This window comes from Neolamprologus multifasciatus, chromosome 14 (assembly GCF_963576455.1).
Source record: "Neolamprologus multifasciatus chromosome 14, fNeoMul1.2, whole genome shotgun sequence".
Taxonomy (NCBI): domain Eukaryota; kingdom Metazoa; phylum Chordata; class Actinopteri; order Cichliformes; family Cichlidae; genus Neolamprologus; species Neolamprologus multifasciatus.
This window is the reverse complement of record NC_140452.1, coordinates 19,704,450-19,721,624: the sequence shown is the minus strand read 5'-3', so window position 1 is coordinate 19,721,624 and position 17,175 is coordinate 19,704,450. Positions and strand designations below refer to the sequence as shown.

General features: G+C 37.2%; 1 protein-coding gene across 1 annotated transcript in view; it reads left to right on the top strand.

Moving 5' to 3' along the window:
- Nucleotides 1-17,175, top strand: part of drd2a (dopamine receptor D2a) — a 53,934-nt gene that overhangs the window by 29,091 nt on the left and 7,668 nt on the right. The window contains exons 2-3 of the mRNA XM_085130392.1: nt 3,157-3,467; nt 11,452-11,561. Of these exons, the coding sequence (XP_084986518.1) occupies nt 3,189-3,467; nt 11,452-11,561 (389 nt within the window). The 5' untranslated portion in view covers nt 3,157-3,188. The remainder of the gene's footprint in view (nt 1-3,156; nt 3,468-11,451; nt 11,562-17,175) is intronic.

Here is a 17,175-nt window from a genome sequence, read left to right as displayed (position 1 = left end):
TTGTGTAAAGGCACACATATAAGGAGGGACACATGGAAATTTGTGCAGCATTAAAAGCACCCAAAAGTACAGGTAAGATTTAAGACTTTGGAACTAGCGATGAATCCAGTGAGATTCGGAGCTCCTTTGTGGAGACAGGAGAACCTTACAGAAGGACAACCTTCAGTGCATCACTTCAACCATCAGGCCTTTTTGTTAGAGTTGGCAGAAAACCCATTCTTCACTAAAAGGCACATAACAGCCCCCAGGGAGTTAGCTAAAAGACATCTGAACAGCTCTCAGACCATGAAAAGCCAAAGCCGCAGGTTTGATGAAACAAAGGTGGCCTTTGGTCACAGTTCCCAAGGGCATGTGCAGAGGACAATCAGGCACCGAGAATCACCTCATAGGATTTTTTCCCCCCACAATTGCTTTGTCTCATTCTGAAAGCTTTTTAAGTACAACTGTCAGAGCTGTATCATGGGACATGACAAGTCTATTGTGTGTCTGCAAGCAGTAGTCGATCTAGTTATTGTTTCATCGAACTAAAAAATGCCTCTAATTGTTTTTCAATGCTTTAACAAAAATAAGCTTTGTTCTTCTTGCTGATACTGATTGCTTATTGTACAGTATACGGGTGAGTTTTGTCCAGCTGAATGACATTCAGTATCACACTGGTATTTTTAGATTCTCATTTTAAACTGGGAGACAATTCATGAGAAAATTCCATGCTCTACAGTATATTAATTACAGATAGGCATGAACAATAGTATATGAATCCTAGCTCCAAGATTAATGTTATCATTTTATTAATGAGCCACTGGCTGGCCCATTAATAAATGACAACTAATGTGGCTGCAGGATAATCACTAATAGTTAAACGGCTAAGATTAACATTTGCACCGGTCTGGTTAATAACTGTTTAATACTTTAATCTTGTTGAAACATGAGCTCCACTGACCTCTAGAACTTCCTCAAAGTGTCCTTCAGTGTTGTGAATGGTGACTACTTCAGCTGCTAGTGAGGGGAGGGGCTTCGCGTGAAATTGTGTCAACTGGAAGAGGTGAAGATGGCACTGTTGGTGTGTTACTGCTGCAAATAAGTAAGCCAAGAAAATAAGCCAAGATTTTTTATTTACTTATTTATTTTTGCACTGATTAGTATTGCACTGATCAGAATCAGTCATTCATATGTAACACGTGCACTTCTTCAGCAAAAAGCAACAGATTGCACCTCCAAATAGCCTAAAATTCCACAATTTGTCATATTTTCGATGGACATCTGTTTCTCTTATTAATAATGCATATATGATGTCTTCCCTCACAGTGGACCAGGGAAGAAGTCTCCTTCCATGGTGAAACCATACCCTAAAATAACTTTTCAGTGTCCTCACGGCTAGCATTCATGGTGTATAACAAATGATGTTGTGGCTGGTGGTTGCATACTTACCAACATCATGCTAAAAAGAGCTCCTCTCTCATATTTTATTCACAACAGTGGAAGGAACTCGGTGGAAGTTAACATTATCCAACACAGTTACATAATTTTGTATTTAGTGTTCTCCCACTGGGGTCTCTTTAGGTCAGGTTGGGTGTTATAGGGATGTGTAGAAGTACCAGCCATAAACATGGCAGAATACATTGGTTTGATATGTCAGTCAAAATGGTATCCATCAAAGCTCAGCTGAGAGGATGCAGTAATGTTTACGTGCTGGATGTCTGTATGTCTGTCGCTAGCATGAGCCTGTTGTCACTGGAAAATGGATGGATGCAGACTGTCAATCAATATAGTTCAATATATAGAAAATAGTTCATGCTCACAACAAGGTTTGCGTATTTTTTTATATCCACTTTTATTTCTGTGTGAATGGTCCTGTTAACTTTTACACCGATAAACAGTTCTTAATGCCATTAGTCACTTGTCAGATGCAGCACTTATTCCACTTCAGCCGTCAGGGCCTCTACTCCAAACACTACCAAGACGATGTTGTGTGATCTGGTAGGAAGGCTTCTGTCCCCCTTGTAGCCTGAAAGATTGTCACATTTGAAGGTTTATCATAGATCACCATGTCCTTCTCACATCATGTCAGCAGGCTACAAACTAAAGATTAACCTAATGATGTAGTATTCCCAAACAGATTGTTCTCCACCTTAGCTTTGATGGATAAACCGACCATTCTCGTGTTAGACTAAAGCCGGTCAGCACACAACGGTGAACTATGGAGATAGATATTCTTACTTTTCATACTCTGTATTTCTCTGGTAAGTGGTTAACCTCATGAACCTGTTGTAATATGCATTAGTTCATGCTCTTCATACCTTTACCGTGTCACTGAGATCACTGCTCTTCTTTCTCTTTAAATTTTAAAAAACTGTTAACTGAACAAAGTCATCCTCAACTAAAATAATAGGGATCACTCCATATATCGTCACTTTTGCAGCTGTTTCCCAACCTGCCAATACCCCCTAACTTTTTCTGCTAATGTTTTTGCATTTTGTTCTTTTGGTGTGTTTTTCCTATTTATCTGCTTCTCTGATGTCTTTCTGTTGTTTATCTTGATGATGTTGCCTCTTAATTACATGTGTTATGTTTATATAATGTCCATAGGCTTGTATGTGTGTTCTTATGGTACATAACTAGTGGTTGGTTAAAATGGTTTCAAATTTGTGCAGGTGCCCTTTTAGCTTTTGATATTTCTGCCATCAAATGTTCTTAACATCTTGTCAGGTTTAAAAAAAAAAAAAAAAAGGTAAATAAATATAATAGTTAAAAAACACAAAAGAAACCAAAAAAAATCTACCTGGAGAGAGTTGAAAAAGGCTGCCCATCCAACCAATCAGGTTAAGCTTTGAACAATTCTATCAAGAAAATAGATGTGTTAGACTTGTTAGATAAATCCACACGAAGTTTGATGCTCTAACTGCAGCCAAAGATGCCTAAGTACCTACTAAGGAATGCACTTAGCAAAACACTTCGAAGGTCTGTTTGTGCTCTGAACTGGAGTACAGTGTCTGAGGAAAGATATTAATTTTACATTTCCATTACAAGATAAACCTGTATCAAAATCTTGAAAACTTAACCCCAGATGTCATCCTGTAGCTTTTTATTTCTCAGTCGGCAAACCCTAAATGTATACAGCATTAATAAAGTATTTCTTTCCTTTTGCATATTTTGCAGGGCCCATTCTCGGCCTTTGTCACTCACAGCTAATGGATGTCTTTACCCAGTATGCCTACAATGACAGTTTCTATGATAATGGAACATGGAGCTTCAACGATACAGCCCAAGAGCAGAAGCACCCCTACAACTACTACGCCATGCTGCTTACTCTGCTCATCTTCGTCATCGTCTTCGGCAACGTGCTGGTGTGTATGGCTGTGTCCAGGGAAAAGGCTCTGCAGACCACCACAAACTACCTGATCGTCAGCCTGGCTGTCGCTGACCTTCTGGTGGCCACACTTGTTATGCCCTGGGTCGTCTACTTAGAGGTAGGATTGTAGAAATTCACGCACACACACACTCTTTGCCCATATTCAGAGAGACATATAGCCTGACATGACCTATGCAGCAGACATGCTCTTTTATTTCTTTTTCTTAAACCTTTTTTTCCCCTCTGCATCCCAGGTTTTCAGAAAGCAGAAAATTGCCATCTTAAAAACAGTATTTAGTTTTCTTTTTAAATCATTCTTTTTAGAAAGGGGTTAAAAAACTGGAAAGGGCAGGACTTTAAGTGAAATTGCATGCCAGTAAAATAATCTTGGTGAAAAGGATTTGAGCCAAACAGTCACCCACAGTTAACTACAGGTCACAGGCTCAAGGTGATACAAAGGTGAAGACTAATGTGTTCACATCAGTCCTGCAGTGGATAAAGGCCTGTAATGTAGTCCCACTATGTGACAACAGCAAAATGTCAGAGGAGTCTATTTGAACAAGAGTTGGATGTTAGGCTATAATTCACCCAAATACTGGGCTACATCCTTTCTCATTCAGAGAACTGCTGCATTTGTTTTTTAAATGAATTATGGTTCATCATTTAAATATGACACATCGGAATCACATTTTTAAAGAGAAGGCAGACTTCGATGTTTTATAATATCATGCACATCCTGCCAAACCACTAGTGAGTGGGATGTGGTCGGTCTTTTTGAAAAATCTTTGCCCATCTCTGGAAGCTACCTCCTTCATCCTGCGGTTATGACCATTAGGCTTTAGGTCACGCTGTCTGATGTATAAAAAAAAAGCAATCTAAGACTGCGGGGACTTTAATCCCCCCGTGTTTCTCAGAAACTCTTGATGATTATCACTTTAACCAGATTATAGTGCATTTAAAGAATTTCATAGCACAACTCTTTCCGTATGATCTGGGCATATTTTTTTAAATAAACAAAATAATATTTTTGTGGTCATTGCCAAAAACAATCAGATTAAAGCTCGTTCATGCATAAATTATCCAACCTGCGCATTCTGTTTGTTTTTATCCAAATTATTTACTTGTTGTCTCTGTTGATTTGGCCAGCTGGATACATGCAGAGGGAGCCTACATCAAAGCGGATCGCATAAGTGGGAGATGAATTGTAATCAGCAACGTATCAAAGCCCACAAATTACAGCATAAAACTTTATCAATAAAAGATAGCATTTGATATCAGAAAAGTAAGTCTTTGATGGTGTAAAGGGATTTAACTGAACAAGTGTGCGTTACTAAGTGTAACACATTTGAAGTACGGCGAACACTAAAACTACTCCGGATCTTTCATCAAATATAAGTCACAGCATGCTTTTGGACAAAAATCTGACTGTTTGCTGTTCCTCAATAGGATCTGTTGTGTGCAAACATAACATCAGATTACAAAACACTCACCGAGTAGTTGGCTGCTCTTCTTTCTCCTGATGCCCCACACTTAGTTCTGGCTCTACACATCATAAATGTGGTTTGGCAAAATTATTCATGTAAATCTATAGGAATCAAAGTCTAGCTTTATAGGATTATTATTTTACTTAGCTAAATGTTTGGTGTCTGTGTTTTCCATTCAATCTACATCTCTTACAGTTAAATGGGGGGAAAGACCCACATGAGCAGTTTGGTGCATTAAGAAACAGATTTTTTCAATTTTATAGCCATTTAATCCAAACAGGCTAATAACAGCTATTTGGAGAGTGAAGTCCTCCTTAGAATAATATGCTGGGAAGCAAGTGGTGGCTGTTTGTCAAAGTCAAAAGGGATTACTTCCCAGCTTGTGTTTAGAGTGGGATGCTCATCTGATTCTGGTGTGTCCCTCCCAGGCTGTCAGGCCTCGTACTAATGTGAGATGGGATAAAGTGAGACACTAGTAGTTGGTCTGCTAGAAATCCTTACAAATAGGAAATTATTTGGAACTGCTGCACAGTTCACATCATTTTGAGGTAAACACCAGACAGTTTCATAATCTCTGGATTTGCGTGTTGAGTGAAGATGGCCTTATATGTTCAGAGCTCACAACGGAGGAATTTAGGCAGAGATTTGTCAATTATTCAACTCATGTTCTTCATAACATCTTTCTTCCATCACGGACACCATCTGAAATTAGGCTTTGTTTCAGATGATTAAAACAAACAAACAAACTTCATGACAATACTTACAATATTGTGTTTGTTTTGTTTTGTTTTTTGCTGAACTCGGAGAGGCCGTTCTTCGAGTCTCATCTTTCCTTTTTGTTCCTGTTTTTCTGTATTCATGTGTAGGAACTGAATTTGTTTATAATGCCACTGACTCAGGTCATCACGTAACTCGTGTATTAACTTGTGTTAAGGATGTAACAGCATGAACTACAGTGGGAACATAGTCACAGAGTGTGGGCAGGTTATTCAACTTGCCCTTTATTATTAAATACTAAATTTGCATTAATTAGTGCAGGTTTCGCTTTCTGCCTAGTGTGACTGATTTAGAAAGCGTACGGAGGGAACATTTTGCATAACTAGAAGTTGAGAGTTAGTTTAAAGTAAGGGTGAATGAAAAGTGTATATAGTAGAATATTTGCTTTCAAGGTGTTGCCTCATGTCTTTATAGCATCCACACAGCAGGCAGATGTTTGAAAACTACTGCAAACCAAATGGCTCATAAATGTAATCAGTGGAAAATATTCATCATGCCAAGAACTAAACCTGTTAGTATATTACCTTGGAGTGCATAATTGGCGATCAGCTGCAGTGACCTGGTCAGAGCCATGAATTTAATGAAGAACAGTGTTGCACAAAAACTGCAGGAATAAACACCCGCCTTACCTGCGGAGGCAGCTAATGCTGTAGTTTAAATCCTGTTTAAGGCTTTGTAAAGAATATGCTGTCAGGCGTTGTGGCTGATATGTGTACAGAATTTCAATTTGGAAACCAGAGAAAGTTGGTAGAGTAGAGTGATGGCTCCTGTTGTATAGGGGTGGGTGATATAAACGATATACGATAGAAACGATATAAATTTGGCCAACGATAGAGATTTTGACTATACCGCTCTATCGCGATAGCGCATGTTGATGATGTTGTCAAGCTGCTCCTGTTTTGGTCGAAAGCATCGCAGCGGCTAAAACCATTATCATCTGCAAATTATGGCGGGCGACAGTCATAGCAAAGAGATTAAGCACTTTTGAAATATGGGGAAAGCCAAAAACTGCGCTTCCTCCACTTCCGTAACATTGATTCATTAATGTTGAATTCTCTCGCAGCTGCTCTATTCCCATGTTGTTGCAGTATATTAATAACTAACCTCGTATTGTGGATGAATAATCTCAGTTGTTCTCCTGACTGAAGTTTGGCCCGTGTATAGCATCCTGCTATACGATTGCATTTGTCCTTGACCACCAGAATCCCTCACGTTAACTTTTATCGAGTGAAAAAAAAGTTGGCGTTCATCCTCCAGCTTCACTGTGCTAATGTTATGCTAACATAGCTGTGTCGCTAGCCATCACGTAGCACAACATTATATACCAGGTAGTCCAACTTCAGTAACCCTGCAAACGTCTGTCTTCATTTGTGTTGGAAGTGATAGCAGAGCTGTACGTTTTAATTAGTTTCAAAAATTTCTCAGTCAGAACATGGTATGAAATGTTTAGGTGTAAACTAGCGAGCTAACCTCCTGCTAACTTCTAACTCCGTTAAATTTAATAAATTCTGTTTTCATGGACGCATGGATGTTAAACTTAATACACCTGATAAAGCAGCAACGCTTATGATTTAATTAAAGATGAAAGAATTTTGACCGTTTTTAACTCTTAGTGTTCGTTTTACTTTGGGACCTGAATTAGACAGAGTTTTGGACCCCGATTACTCCGCGAAGCTCCGTAATGCTCTGACAATCCATCAAGCAGTGTGGCTTACCAAAGTTGTACTAAAACATTTTTTAACAGATTTCTGCACGCCAAAATCAGTTCAAGGTCAGTAAGCACAACCAGAATTCATACATAAGGCACACTCTCGATTTTTGAGAAAATTAAAGGATTTTTAGTGTGGAAAATACGTAATACAGAAGAAAAGAATATATCGTGATATATATCATTACCGCACATGCTTCAAATTATATAGCGATATGCATTATAGGCCATATCGCCCAGCCCTACTGCTGTATTTACTTCTTTTGACATTTTCAGGGAAAAATCTCATCTGACTGATGAGTTTTACCATTTTTGTAGTAAAGCTCTACATGTGTACATTACAGAGTCAAATTTCCATTTTTACCAATATGATTATTTATTCATGTATGTATTTATTGGGTATTTGCCTATTTATGTACACTATATTGCCAAAAGTTTTCCCTTGCCTGCCTTCACTTACATGTGAACTAGAATAACATCCTATTCTTATTCTTCATGGTTTAAATGACATCTACCCATCCTTTGCAGACAACAGTGTCAACTCTCCTGCGAAGGCTTTCCACAAGGAATTTTTTTACTATTCTTCTAGAAGCATATTTGTGAGGTCAGACTGTTGTTGGACGAGAAGGCCTTGCTCACAGTGTCTGCTCTAATTTATCCCAAAGGTGTTATATCAGGTTGAGGTCAGGACTGTGTAGGCCAGTCAAGTTCTTCCACACCAAACTCGCTCATCCATGTCTTTATGGTCCTTTCCTTTCTTTGTGCACTGGTGCGCAGTCATGTTGGAAAATCAAGGGACCACCCCCAAACTGTTTCCACAAAGTTAGGAACATGTGCAAAATGTCTTGGTATGGTGAAGATTAAAGTGTTCCTTTCACTAGAACTAAGGGGCCGAGCACAACTCCTGAAAACCAACCCCACACCAACAAACTTTTACTTGGCACAATGCCGTGAGATAGGTACCATTCTCCTGACAACTTCCAAACCCAGACTCCTCCATCAGATTGCCAGACGGGGAAGCATGATTCATCGCTCAAGATAACATGTCTCCATTCCTCTAGAGTCCAGTTTTAACCCAACTGCATCAGACGCTGCATCGCATTTCATAATGTGGATACAGCTGTTCTGATGAGCCCCTTGAGGACACTGTTGTTGTGATTTAGTTCTATATAAATAAGTTTAATTGAGGTAATCTGAAAGCCACATAAAATTTGGAGATCTGTAGCTACTGACTCTGCAGAAATTTGATGATCTCTGCACACTATGCACCTCAGCATCTACTGTCCCCGCTCTGTGATTTTAGCTGGCCTACCACTTCATGGCTGAGTTGCTGCTGTTGTTGTCATATTACCAATAAGAGTTGACTTATATTTAGTTGTGAGGAAATTTCTAAACTGGACTTGTTGCAAATCCTATCACATTACTATGTTGTAATTTACTGAGCTGCTATGGGCGAAACATTCATTCGAAAATGTTTGTAGACGCTGTCTGCATGCCTAGGTGCTTGATGTAATACACCAGTGATCATTAAAGTGATCCAAACACCTGAATTCAATTATTTGGACGGGCATGAGAATCTTTTTGGAAATATACAGAGAAGTTCATAGTCAACTCAATGACTGCAAAGTCGCTGGATCCTGTAGCTGCAAAACAAGCCCAAATCACCGTCCATCACTGTGTTTGACACCTGGTATGAGGTGTTTGCGCTGATGTGTTTATGCTGTGTTTACACCAAATGTGGTAGTGTGTATTACAGCCAGATTTATAGCCAGATATCTCCACTTTGCTCTTTCCGGCCCAAAGGACATTATTCCAGAAGTCTTGTAGCTCAAAACCCGATCTTATGAATCTTACAATAAGAATCAAGCTGTTTTGCAAGGTAGACACCACAAGTCAAAACATGCACAAAAATTGTTAATTGTAGTAAAGGTGGGAAGAAAAGCATTACATTGATGTTCAAAGACATGTAGCACTTCTGTCAGTAAAACACAGATACTGATGCTCCACCCTGCTGAGCAAAAATAGCATTTTTAAAAGAATACATTTTCCTTCTTTTTAGTTATAAAACACTAATAAAAGATAACAATTAATAAAACAGCACATTATTTTGACTGTCAAAGGTATGACTCATTTAAATCCAAACCAGCTGATCCTTTCTCCAGTTGACAAATGAGAATTCATTTGCCAGACTAGTAAATGATGTATCTCATATAACATCCTTATCGCTACTTTTTCCCAGCATTGCAGATTGAAATCAAATGCCAATACCCTCTAAGTGATATGCATAATATGAATTATAGATGACGATTCACAAAAAAAATGAGCTTGGCAAATAAAAATGACACTGCAGTATTACAAGAAAACCCACTATGAGAATGGAAAGTTCTTCAAACAATCTACTAATTTGCAAACAAAGATGCAGTCAATTAATTTCAATAATGAAGTGAAGTGCAGGATTTAAGGAGAAACAAATAAGCCCATCATTCAAATTCAATAATATAATAGCACTGTTGTGTGTTGCTATGGACAACATTAGTAAACTTGTCATAATTTCTATCCTTTTACTGCCTACATTTTTCATTTGTTGCCAGAAGCATAATGCCATTGAGTTAATCATCCCATTCTCATGAATGAAATATTTCTGAACATGCTGGTAATATCTTCAAATTTGGCACAAATGACTCAAAATTAACAGATTTGAATAAATCGCACGAAAGTAAAGACCTCATAACACAACGTTTTCAACTGAAGCACTCATAATGACAAAAATCTATATAAATATTTCACAGCACAAAATGATGATGTGTCATAATTTAACTTCAAAAGATTAAAGTCATCTTCACTTTAACAGAAAAATGCAAACGGTGGGATAACTCCGAAGGACAGATCGATGTTTCCTGACAGGGGATCATGCCAGTTTTGGCACACATGCATTTATTATGAATGTCTTGTAAAAGGCTGTTTAATATCCACAAAAGGTGTTTCGCTACATAGACTGAACAGACCTCTGTTGCAGCCGCAAGGACATGAAATGGCTTTCAGCTTCTGTGGGCCTTTTAAATTTTAACACTAAAATTTGTTCGCAGCTCCAGCAGGACGGGAACTTGTGCGGGTGTGTTGGAGTAGCTTTGACTCAAAAATAAAAGTCAAGTGCAAGGAGCAAAATGATGATAGCAAAGAGAGAAACAGTCAAAATGAAAGCATACTATCATAGTGGTGCTTAGCCACAGTGAAGAGAAATGTCAAGAGTTAAAGGTTGGAAAATTGTGGAAAAGAGAAGAGAGGAGAAATCAGTTTTCAGGGCAACAGAAAACTGGCTATAACGACCTTGTAGACACCAGCAAAAACTTACAGCTCTTTAATGATGGGAGCTTAGTTTTATGAAGACACATCCACAGGACAAAGATTAATCAGCCAGGCAGGAGTTGCCCCTGAACAAACACATCTCCCTTACCCTTGATAGAGCTGTGGGAGGAAGCAGGCAGGCTTCAGTGTCAGACAAGCTGGGCAGCTTCAGACCTGTCACAACATCACTGATGTTGGTTTCATCATGAGCTTAGATCATACAGCTGAGAGCAACAGTGGCATGAATTCAAACAGGTTTCGATCTTGTCTTTGATCAAACGCTTCCTCGAGCTAAAGAGTAGGATACATAGTAAAGAATACTTGTCTTGTCTAAGGAGGATGTCTATATGTTTTCGAAGCTTTTACTTCTTACCACTGTAAGTGGAGAGATAAGATAATCTGTCAAATTTCAACAAGTCACTTGTAAAATTCTTCATAAAAAAAGAAAATGACATGTTATTTGGATTTGAAGCTCTTGCAAAATATTTATGACAGCAAGAAATCTCTTCATGTGATAGAACGGATGCTTTTTTATACTTACTCATTCATAATTCAGTCATCCATTCTTTCCTCTTATGTCTCAGTTTTGTTCCTTTGCTTCTCTCTTTATGTTGCCAAGTTTGAAATGATATTGGAAATTATGCGAGAAGGCTTTAGCGTCAGGTTTGCTTTTTATTGCTGAACACAAACACATTATTTCTGCCAAGAAGCTTCCATTGCTAGCATATTGACTTTTTTCTGTTGACTCTGGCAGTTAACTGTCATTTGTGGATGTTTTCCTCTCCTAGGTGGTGGGAGAGTGGCGCTTTAGCAAGATCCACTGTGACATCTTTGTCACTCTGGATGTGATGATGTGTACAGCCAGCATCCTCAATCTCTGTGCCATCAGCATTGATCGGTGAGTTTGCCACCTCGCAGATTGTTTAGCCTGTTATGATTCCAGCATGGATTTCCGATGGAAATCTTTACCTGCTGAATAATATGAAACAGAGAACTGGTGTCTTTTAACTGCATGACCATCAAAGCACACACAGCTATTAACAAACAAAATGAGATTTTTAAGCCAGGAATACACCATAACAACACATTCAGTTTCTGTTTATCTGCAATCCTGATTACCAGCCACCAGATGTTCAGGACAGAAATATGTATGCACATCAATATGGCATATTGATGCAATTTTGGAACTAAGATGAGCGCATTATCCAAGGACCACCTGTAAGACAGGTGCAGTGGAGAGTGAAATCTAATAGCATATTTGTGGGTGCCTGCACACTGTCAGCAGCAACTTTTTCATAGACATATGAGCAAATCACTGAAAAGGATTTCATCTTGAGTAATTAATTCTTAATTGAATATGTAAAAATAAATACATTTTGTAATATAAATATACACCAAATTAAAAGAAGAGTTTTAATTAATTAAGTCTTTAAGAAAAATAAATAAATAAATAAATATTTGCTGAACCCAATTTCTCAAATAAATATTGTTTGAAATAAAACATCTTAATGTGTGTCATGTTTAATACATGTAGTTTTTTGTGTGGTTTGGGGATTTCTGCATAATCAGTGTAATTTTATAAATCCTGAAAAACCTAAATAAATTGCGCAATGCATTTTTAAGCATTTTTTAATGTCAGATGTAGCAAATTAAAGGACATGTAAATGTAATTTGTTCAGAAAATTTGAATTTCTTGGCAGTTATTTCATAGGTCATGCTGTAAAGGGTCAATGTGATGACTTGTCAGCTGGTGTTTTGGGTTAGTTGTTAATTTTTAGTTAACTGCTGAGTAAACACCAAACACCATTTACAAAAAAGTTGCGAAATTGCAATGGACAAGGCCGAGAATCAACACTGGATGCCTGTGATCTTAAGATCCTCACATGGCAGTGCAATAAAACAGGAATCATCCTGTCATAAGAATTCCTGCATGGGCTCCGGAACACTTCCAGATAATATTGTCTCTAAGGAGAAGTTGTATAAATTTCATGATCCATAAATGCTGCCATCTTGTGTGACCCAAAGCTCATTTAAAATGGACTGAAGCAAAGAGGGAAACGGTTCTGTGGTCAGACAAATCAAAATATCTCATATTTTTTGGAAAATATGAATGCCACATCATCCACACTACAGGAGCGGGAGAGAGACCATTCTTGTTGTTAAGCCTGCATCGCTGATGGTATAGGGGTGCATTAGTGCATGTAGAAATGGCTGATTGCAGGTGTAGAAAGGCATCATCAGTGCAACATATAGAGCAAAACAGACGTCACTTTTTCAGGAAAGGCCTTTCATATTTTTGTAGGACAGTGTTAAAAAGCATGCCGCTAATATTACAACAGCATGGCTTTGTAATGTAAGAATCCGAGTGCTGAAACAGCCTGTCAGCAGACCAGATCTTTCACCAACTGAAAATATTTGGCACATCATGAAACAAAAAATAGGAAGAAGTCCAGCAGCAGCCCCCCTCAGTTCCCAGACATTTACAGACTGCTGTTAAATGAATAGAGGACACTAGATTGTGGTAAACATGGCCCTGTAACAACTTTTTAGAAAGCTGCTTCTGCCATCAAATAAAAATTAACCTTTTTTTGTTTTAAAATCATGATTTTTTTTTCTATAATCTGTTGTGAATGGAATATGGGTTTATCAGTTTGTATTTACATTTTGGAGCTGGGGTTATGAATATTAAATCCTGTAATCAAGTTCCAGTAATGCCATGCATGCAGTCTTGCCAGTGTAATGTGTGAATTGTCCCCCTGCAGTCTAGACCTGCCTCACAACACAGGGTGTTTCTTGGAATCCCAAGTATGAAAAAGGCACCACTTAGTTTTTAAATGCTAACATAACATAACACAATGCTAAACATGTCCCTGACCTAAAGTTTGTGAAATTTTTTTAAAACTCAGTTTTAACATTTGGCATTTTCTTCACCACATCATTGTCATTCATACTTTATTCAGCAACCCATATTTTTGGGGAAATAGGTTTGTGTATACTATGTTATAATAGGTCTAAGTGGTTCCATTAACATATAATAATGACACACTAAAATGTCAAAATGCTAGAATAAAGATAAACTTTATATATAATCAATTTTTACTAAAGTTATTGCATAAATTTTGTTATTTTAAAAAACATATACATTAAATGCAAATTTGTTTTCTGTCTTTCTTTTAAAGTTGTCATCCTGAATCATTAGTCATTTGTTTTTTATGCAATTTACAAATGACATTTTCTGCGAGAGAGTGCAGACAAAGCAAACAATCTACATAGTCATTTAGACTGCAGAGCTTGCTGGCTTTTCAACCAAATTAGCTGCAAAAATCCTTAACCTCCTAAGACCCGAACTCTTCCACGACATGCATTTTTAATTTCTCTTTGATATTTGGTCACACTGGGACCTGATGAATGTAAAAACAAAGAATTACAAGATTTTTTTTTAAATCTTATTTTTGTTTCTAAGAAAAATGAGAGCCACATATGAGGATATTCATTTAAAATTTTGATAGAACAGTGGCAGTATAATGTCCGCGTAAGTGGATATCAGGCCCTTGTAGAACAAAATTGAGTATTTTAGTCTAAATAACCCAAAATGTGATGTCCACATATGTGGACGCCAGGTCCTAGGAGGTTAAAATAATCTAAGAGCGGAGGACTTTGACTGTGGTTTAGTACTAAACTTGTAACAAACAGTCAAGTTTATAGAGCATATTTGCTTAAAAAGGTTTTTGCTGCAGCTCAGACCACAAAGAGAGCAAGGAATGCATCAAAAATAATAACACTAGTGGAAAATTAAAAGAGTGAGCTGAGGGATGCTGAAATGTTCCACACACCTGAGTCATATTTGAAGGTTTCTTTAGTGGAGGTGGCAACTGCATTTACACAGCAGCTTAATAATGCCATTATTAAAGATATTCGATACATTAATAAAAAAGTGCAATTTAAAAATAACAGTGAATAATATCACTTTAGATTAGTTACAGTATCTCAGTTAAAGTAGCTTACAAACATCTAAAAGTACACTGTAAAGCTTTGACAGTATTAAAGCTATGTGATATAATTGTGTAAATCTGAATGCTAAATGATGTACTATAAGCAAGAAAGTTTCAATGAGTATAGGTCAATAAGCATTTATTTTACATAATTCTCTCATATATCCTAAATAAGTGTCAGTAGTAAAACAAAATTTGAATTTTTATGTTACTCACATAAATTGTCCTCCTGTAAAGATGTAAAGATGATCAAAATACCAAAGAGCCTCTCACATGCAAAAAGGGTGTAAAATTAAGATTTAGATGAAAGTATTAAATAAAACAAAAGGCTCCGTTTTGAATATTAAACCGAGAAAGAGGCATTCTTTTCCTCATAATTCACATTAATGATTGCATATTACATAGTATGTGTTACAAACAGCATATGCATCAATATTATTTAATAACAACATGAAATATTGGTATAAAAATAATTAATACAGATTATTTTAACAAAGTCAAAATAGCTTAAACGTAGCACTTCAGTGTTATATTTTTCTAGCATCAGTTTTTAACTATCTGCTCAGATACAGTCTTTCTGAACGGCCATTACGTACAGAGTAGTTTGATTCATTGTTTAAATATTGATCGGAACTGCTTAAAATCAATAGTCTCTGTTTAATTCAACATAACAGTGCAAGAACACTGCTTCTTGTCTTGTCAATAAACCTGGATTCTTTAAAAACTAAATTCTCTCATTTTGTTCTGTGATTTTAAAAAAACTGTTTAACGATAGTGCTGTGATTAAACTTTGTGTAATTTTTTGAAACTTACACTCGAAGGCTGTTCATAGGAATATCAAGGATATATTTACCACATTTTCCATCCATCTATTCTCTTCCATCTTCATTTAATTTAATTTAATTCTTTCACGATTAATTTAAAGATACGCTAAAGGAGCATATCCAGTGACACTGATTTATTTCTCCATTTTAAAGAAGTGATCTGCATCCACAGTGAAATTAAATGGGTTCTTCTTTTGCCAGTGTTACGCCTTTCCACCTGTGGTCCTATAATTGCACTTTGTAGATATCGCATAGTCTTGCTGACTAGTAAACAAACACAATAATCTCATAACTCCACACGGGCTTTCACTTTAGTGTAGTAATAAATATTCACCCTGGTCACATTTTCAGCTCTTATTGAGGTGAGTGAACTAGAATACAGATGACTTGTATGTGGGGAAAATCTTATTAATCTGAATAATGTGATCGTATATCGTTGTTTTTGTATGTAAATGAATGTTTCAAGCACACTAGAGAGGAATCTCACCTGAATTTACATTTAGATATCAGTGATATGGCCTGTGCTTGTTTGCTGCATATTTGTGAATACCAAATATGAGAATCATTGTGACAGAATCAAAAATCACTTCACCTGGCTTTGGCACAGTTAAGGATCCACTCACATGATGGCGATTTATTTGCAAAGATTCATATAACAGTCACAGATAAATGTGTTTCCAGCTCTAGGCAGCACAGTAATTTATACATCAAAGGATTGCTTCCTGCTGTGCTAACTTTGTTCTTATTCTTTAATGTGGAGCAAATTGGGGTGTGATGAAATTATGGGGTCTATTTCTGTGTGCAAATGTAAGTATTCACTCTTGTTAGAAGGATGACTAGATTAATTGCAATTGGAGTTGGGGCGCCCTCCAACAATGGCCAATCAATTTAACCACTCACTTCCTCTTTAGAAGCAGAAGACTAATGGGACTAAGATAAAACTGCTTATGTGTAGGAGGTAATACGAATGTATGCGTGGACTCCAATCTCCACTTATGCTCGCCAAAAAGCAGGCGGTTTTATGGCTGAAAACACTTCTCTGTAATAATGCTCTCAGTGAGTCATAATATGCAATAGAATAAATTAATTTAGCTTTATTTGAATGTGTTTATATACAGCACGTTGCTTCAATTACTGTGAGAAAAACTAATGTCTGTTTACATAAATGGTTTGCACAATTACCTAAAACTACAGCTCCCCAGAACAATCTTATTAATGTAATATGAAGCACATGACAAAAAAAAGGTTGGAAGAAAACATGCATCCATGTCTCCAGGTGTTTGAGCTGCTTTACCTTAGCGCAGGTGCTTATTTAGTGGCTACATATTTTGCTAGAGCTTGATAGTGTCTCACAAGTTTTCAGACTATTGACCTGATGCACACTGGTCCTATTTTTGTGTGTAAGCTTGAAATGACAGGTCTTTTGTACGCAGGCTACGTGGGTTTCTGTGAGGCTGCCACTGGCACAAATAGCCAAAGGGCTTGATTAATACTAAGTGAGCTATTAATCAAGGGTGTGGTGATTATTACATGTTCACTGAGTGAGTCATATCGCCGTGCTCAATGTTCTGAAGCAATTGTGCTAACTACACTGATGAACGCCATCAACAGCTCAAAAAAGGGGGAAAACACTTAAAACAGTTATTATTGTTTGAATGATTCATGTCATGTATGCCAAAAAAAAAAAAAAATACTA